Source organism: Pterocles gutturalis, unplaced genomic scaffold, assembly GCF_000699245.1.
Source record: "Pterocles gutturalis isolate BGI_N339 unplaced genomic scaffold, ASM69924v1 scaffold18908, whole genome shotgun sequence".
NCBI lineage: Eukaryota > Metazoa > Chordata > Aves > Pterocliformes > Pteroclidae > Pterocles > Pterocles gutturalis.
Window position 1 is genome coordinate 8,990 of NW_010126001.1, and position 6,749 is coordinate 15,738.

The 6,749-nt window shown below is 56.7% G+C and overlaps 1 protein-coding gene across 1 annotated transcript in view; it reads right to left on the bottom strand.

Annotated features, from left to right (window-relative positions):
• Window positions 1–2,563, bottom strand: part of LOC104465673 (importin subunit alpha-5-like) — a 7,950-nt gene extending 5,387 nt beyond the window's left edge. Inside the window, exons 1-3 of the mRNA XM_010078812.1 lie at window positions 2,498–2,563; window positions 1,683–1,820; window positions 1,045–1,130 (exon numbers count right to left, since the gene is read on the bottom strand). Of these exons, the coding sequence (XP_010077114.1) occupies window positions 1,045–1,130; window positions 1,683–1,820; window positions 2,498–2,563 (290 nt within the window). The remainder of the gene's footprint in view (window positions 1–1,044; window positions 1,131–1,682; window positions 1,821–2,497) is intronic.
• Window positions 2,564–6,749: the final 4,186 nt, after the last annotated feature.

Consider the following 6,749-nt stretch of genomic DNA (forward strand, 5'->3'; position numbering starts at 1 on the left):
CTGCAAACCTGCCTCTGCCGCTCCCCAGCAAGGAGCACTGGCCAGCCCTGCACAGACCAGAGCTCACATTGAGAGTGAAGTCTTTTCCAGCTAAAAAAAAGAATCACCAACTCCCCGCTGCCGTTTCTTGCCTCACAGCAGCATGTGGAGCTGCCAGGGAGATGAGATCAGGGCACTGATGGAGTTGATGCTGGAAAAAGCAACGCTTCCAGCCAGATCTGCTTCCCAGCCTGGTTCGGGAGTGCTGGCAGCGGGTTGCACGGAGGTGTGAACCCACGGCTCAGAGCTGTGTTCGTGCTGCCGCCGGTACCCACCATGGCTCGAGGGACTGTCAGCACACCCCATGGGCAGGCAGAAAGCCAGCGCCACGCTGCGCAGCTGATGAGGGAGGCAGTTGTGACTTTTCCCTTTAGGGAGGGTCTGCCCTGGCCAGCCCCCAGTTCACACCTTGGGAGCAAAGCTTCTGACCTGCTCCCCACGAGTGGACATCCTCACAGCCCTTGGGAACAGGGCTGGTCCTCTGGCATGGGGGCAGATGGCTGATGTGGCAGCTTGAGCCAGCCAAGGAAGCACCGGCAGCAATGCAGCCTCTCCTGGACCCTCAGGAGATACCCCTGCTGGCAGCTGGGTGACAATGGCACCCTGGGATCCCTCCTTCCCCCACCCAGCTGGGGACAGCCCTGCTCAGTGACCCCCACAGAGCCAGGCTCTCCAGCTCTTGCCCTACCCAGGCCTTTGGTATTTGATTTCTGATGGGATCCAATGTGATCCCTGCCCCAGCACAGTGATGGGGAGCAGCTCCAGGAGCCCCAGCCCACCCCTGGGGGGGGTTCAACCACACAGGTCCCTGCCCAGAGCTGTGATGGAGCCAAGGAAGGTACACAGAGCACACACCAGGCACCAGATGAGGTCCCCCAGGGCAGTTTGGGTTAGCAGGCTCCTTCCCCACTTTGTCATCTCCTCAGAGAGCTCTTCAACCAGGAACAAACCCCTCCTGCCAGCAGGACCCACCGCAGCTCCATCAGCCACCTCCCAGCATCCTACCTGGTGGCCTGTGTCGCCTGCAGCTGCAGCTCGGGGTTGCTCCCATTCACAGCCTCAAGAATTTCCTCCAAGGACAGCTGAATAATCTGTGTCACAGGGAATGATTCAGAGTCAGATGGCAAGCCAGGACTCCCTCGGGTTTAATCTCTGCCGTCGATCAGCTGTCTAGACCCGAGCCAGTCACCGCTCCCTATCTGAGCCCTGTCTGCTCTTCATGCAACACAGTTTCGGGATGAAGCAGAGCCAGAGAATCCACAAAAGCCTTCCAGGCAACTAATCCTTATAATCAAGCACTGAAAGAGTCACTGACACACCGTAATGGGCCTGGAGCTGGGTAATTACCCCTCTCTGTGCAAGGAGCCAGATGGGAGCTCCACCAGCTCCCAGCGAGCCAGGGCACCAGCCAGTTCTACCAGGGGAGCCACACGGACATCACCTCCTGCAAACCGGCACGGAAAGAGGGCTGGGCAGCCTAAAGGACCCCCCAGCACCGGGCATGGCAATCAGGAACAGCACTGGCTATTTAACCCAGGTCACTCGGGCTGGACTCAGCAGTGGTCCCAGTATGGTGATGCCCACTGCTCAAGCCCTGTGCTCCAGCACTGATCCTGCCAGGGTGCAGAGCACCCAGTGCTCACCTCATTCCTTTTGTCTTCTCCTGGAGAGAGACTCTCATCCCTCAGACTGAATGAAATACTCCTGCGCTTCAGGATCTGCTCATCCTTCTTGGCCTTCCGCAGCTCGATGTTCACCTCCACCCTCTGCCTCCGCAGCGCCTGGGGGCGGGAGGAGAAGGGCAGCACCCCACGGGTGGCTGCATCACCCCATTGCCCAAATCATTTGCCTTGATCTCTGCAGCCCACCACCCCACATCTCCTAAGCAAGGAAGGCAGAGAGCCAGCTCCTGCTCTCCGTCAGCTCCTTGCCATGGCCTGGGGGGGTTACATAGGGGACAGGACAGTGACACCTCTCACTTAATGCCTCCCAGGGACACGGGCTGCTGGACAAGACGGGCGGCGGGACAAGCCCCCAGCCAGTGGCTGTTTTTAAAAGGAGCTTTGCTGAACCTGAAAGGCAAACCCTCATCTCTGCTGGCTTCAAGCAGGCAGACAGACCCCCGGTCTGACATCCCACAGCAGCCCCCTCTCCGCAGGGATAACAGCTGCAGGGGCTCAGGGGGCTGGGGCTGAGCCCCCTCCCTTCCCCAGCACAGCTCAGAGTCACCCCCCAAAACCCACATCCCCCTGGCCCATGCCCCCACACTCCTGCACCCCAGCCAGCTCCACACCACATCTCAAAAGCCAACAGAGCATCTCTGGTGGCAGAGCCACCCCCCATTGCTACCCCATACAGGTGGGTTTGGGGGCACTTGCCCTTCCCGTCAGCTCCTGCCAACAGGCAAATCCCCCGTGGGGGCCACCAGCCAAAGGGGGTGGCACAGGGGGGTACTTACAGCTGCATCCTTGCCCTTGTTCTTGAACTTCCTCATCCGCTCGCTGGGCTCACCCACGACTGGCATCTTGGCAGGTTTGAGAGGTGCCAGCTGAAAGCCTCCACGTGCTTTGGGGGCTGGGACAGAGCAGCATCAGGTCACAACTGCACCAGCAACACCCCCAGAGAGGCTGGCGACCCCCCACCCCATGGGACACACATTTTCTCCCCCACCTCCTCAGCGCTGGGGACCCCCTAAGCAGATCTCATCAGCAGGATCCTCACGCTGTGGCTGAGCTGCTGAACTAAGGGGCAAGAACCACTTACCACCAGGCTGGGAAAATTACAGCTGCTCTAACCCCATGAGGAAGCTGGACACACCATTGTGATGGGTACAGGAACGGAACACCACCTTCCCCACATTCTGTTCCCAAGGCTTTCAGGCTTAGACACAAAGCCCAAGCCTGCCAAGGCCTCCCAAAACATCAGCTTAAGGCTGATGTAAGGACAAGCAGCCACATCCCACCCTCTCACCCCACCACACAGCCCAGCACCCTACACTGGAGCCCATCCGGAGGAAAAACACAAGGTCACACGCAGCAGCACAAAGTGACAAGGTCAACCAAGCAAAGTGGAGGAAAGACACAAGGTCACACGCAGCGGCACAAAGTGACAAGGTCAACCAAGCAAAGAGTTATCCTGGAAACCCAGCGACTAGGAAGGATGGCCAAGTCAAAAAACATCAAATAGGGAAAAGTAAAACAATTTCTAAACCTCACCTAGTAGGACTCACACAAACAAGACCAAGAATAAGTCTTCAGGCAGTTTTTAATCAGAAGGAGGAAGGCTTCCACCCAGCAGAAGCTGAGACCTTTTCAGAGCAGCCAGACCCCTCCAAAGCCCAGCTGGGCACAGACACACTCAGGTGCTGATCACACTCAGCTGGTGCATCTTTACCTTCCCTCCAGGCTTACAGCCAACACCTGCAGCTCAGGTCAGCCTCCAAGAGCTCCCCTTATCCCTCCTTTTAAGTTTAAATTTTTGGTGTGTTTTTTTCTATCCTCTCTCCCCATATTTCCTGCCCCAGCAACCAAATCTGGATACCAGCAGCCAGCCACAGACCTGCCCCCACTCAGAGGGGCCAGGATGAGCCACCCCTTGGCTCCATCACAGCCCATGGCTTTAAGACCTACGCTCAAACCTCAAGAGCTGCTTCTGCCTCCCATCCCCTGCTTCCCCTCCAGCAGGGAACCACAGTAATACCCCAAAAGGCCTCTTCCTTTGGGGAGCCTCCTTCATCCCCATCCCAGCAGAGGTGCACCACAACCCCCCACGCTGACACCAGCCAGGGAGACCCAGCAGAGCCCAGCCAGCAGCCCCACACACATCAGAAGGTGGAAGGGAACAACCAGACACCCAGCAGACCAACAGTGAAGAAAGCCACTCACCCCAACTCTCTCTCATGCCCCATCACCCTCAGATTGCCTCTTTTATTGCCCCCATGGAGCCACGTACCCCTCACTCCTCCCCATGATTGGCTCTTCCCAGCACAGCCCCCGTTATCCCCAGCCCTGGCCACCTGGATGCAGCTGGAGGAGGATGGATGGTGACGCCTTCCCTCGGAGCTGCCCTCCTGCCTGGAGGGAAGAGTATCACTACACTCTTGGTCAGGGACAGGATGAGGGGAAAGGTTATAAGCTGAAAGATTGAGATGAGATATCAGGAAGAAATGTTTTCCTGTGGGGGGGTGAGGCAGTGGCCCAGGTTGCCCAGAGAAGCTGTGGATGCCCCATCCCTGGAGGGGTTCAAGGCCAGGCTGGATGAGGCTTTGGGCAACCTGGGCTGGTGGGAGGGGTCCCTGCCCATGGCATGGGGTGGCACTGGATGGGCTTTAAGGTCCCTTTCAACCCAAAACTCAAAGGATGCCCCTTTTTGTCCAAGCAGCTGGAAGGTCCCTGTGGTTGGGATGCAGCCCAGGAGACCACCCGCGTTTGGTCAGCGGGGACTGGGACCACGGAGCCAGGTGGTAGCGGAAGGGAATCAGCGGCGTGCAGGTTGCAAGTGGGATGAGACAGGATTAAGAAACTCAGAGCAGCAGCAGCAGGCACTGAGCTGCTGGCTGGCGCAGTGGGAGCCTGGCAGGGCTGCAGCAGGAGGTAGCATGGAGAGAAACCCAGCAGGAGCCTATTATCTCTGCAAGTCCTTTAGATTTTGGCCAGGAGCTGCTGGGCAGCTCTTACAACACTACGTTACGTGCCTGTTGCAGTCCCCAGCAGCTTTCATCAAGAGATGTTTGTATTTACAGTGCCTCAACACCAGTTACATGCTGATGCTCAGGCTGCCTGCACAGCTCATCCTGCTCAGCATTCCCCAAAACAGGGACCGCATCCCTGCCCCCAAAACAACCCCTCACTGCGGGGCTTGGCTGTGGCACTGCGAGCAGTTTTGGGGACTCTGAACTGCTGAAGGCATCCTGGTTTTGCCAGCCCTCCAAGCCATCACCCTTTTTAGCAAAGTTCCCTAAAACCCGCCCCGTGCCCCTCTGCGTGTGCAGCTGTGCCAGTGCCGCGTGGTCCGGCTGACGGGCTGGGAGGGAAGAGGAGGAGCAGGGTTTGCCAATGGGGATGGAAAGCAGCTATTAAAGTATTTAATTAAAACCTGGGTTTAGATGATTTGACATCTTCTTCTGTGAGGGAGATGAGCAGCACTGTAATTCTGAGCCAGTGCCTGGACTCACTGTGGGAAGGTAGGAGCGGGTCAGTGCTGGGAGGTGGGTGGGAGCAGCACCCTCCGCTGGGGTCTGCACCCTCCACTGGGGTCTGCGCCCTCCGCTGGGGTCTGCACCCTCTGCGGGGGTCTGCACCCTCCACTGGGGTCTGCACCCTCCGCATCCCAGGAGCACAGCCGGGACCTTCGCCCCCTCCCAGCCATGTACGCAGGAGCCATCTCAAACTGAATTATATTTACATGGAACAACTCGTTCCCTGCGTGGCTATTTCCAGCACGGAAATTCGCTGTGCAGTACCCAGGCTGCTTGCAGTCATGGATCCAAACCCTGGGGTCACACCAGTTCTCCCTTTCAAGGCAAGTGAGACGAGTTGTACGATGATCCCTTGTGATGGGGGGAGATTTGAGAGAAGACCTTCAGATAAATCTGTTGTTTGTGAGCATTCAAAAGCCAGCTGTGCTAATCCTAGGCGCTGTATTTTTAATCTTCGAGTGCCACCGGTTGCATTATCTTGTTTCTTGGCTCCTCGAGACAGGAAGATTACATTTCAATTGCTTTTTAATTCAACTTAATCTGGTGCAAAAGTTAGCGTGCACCCTCTCATTTTGTTTTCTGAGCCGTTTGTTTCCGTTTATTCCTAATCAGCCAACGCTAAATCAAAGCAGGGCTGGTTTGAGCTGAAATAGATGAGTCCTCACAGCCTTGCCAAGCAGTTGTTTAATTAAATTGGCTTCAAATCACACCCCAAGATAAGTGGGGGCAGCCCCCAGCATTCACTCCTCCACTCCTGCCCAAAGCCCTGCAGGATAACGGATGAGCAACAAGGCTGCGAGAAGCTCATTGTTCTCCTGGGCTGCTCTCTGCCCTTTCCATCCCCTCTCCACCTGCCAAGCGCAATCAGACCCATCCTGTTCGGTCCCCTGTCACTGTCAGTGCAGGGATGGAGAGGATGGGGAGAGAAAAACACGTGAAAATTGATTAGCAGCCCCCCTCCCCAGCATGGGAGGTGGCACCGCCAAGCTCAGCCCCACGAGCGGGCAGAGGACGAGCCGGGATGATTTCAACCCGCGCCGAGGACACGGGCAGATTGATATTTGCTCAACGGGAAAGGGGACAACCGCTGGAGGAAAAAAAAAAAAAAAAAAAGTTTTGGTTTTCAGTGTAATAAGAGGGTATCACAGCTAATGGAGAGGAAAGGAGATAAAACCCTAAATCTACATGACAGTGTCCCCAAAGCTCAGCTGTGTGTGCTCAGGCTGAAAATCCCCATCATGACAGGTATGGAAAGCTGTGGTTCCAGTTCAGAGCTTTTCTTGGTGGCTGCTCCCTCCCGCCCTGCCACCCTTCGCCCCGCGCTCCCACCGGGACACTGCAGGTTGGCCAGGCTGTGACTGGTGGCAGGTTTGAAAATTCCAGTTTTAAGCCCTGAGATCAAAGCACTGATTTTTCCTCCTCTGTTTTTCCATGTTTCTGTAATAGGGACAGATGTCAGCATCTCTGTGGTGGGGTGGGATGAGGCAGGAACAGCCCCGGCTCCATTCCGGGG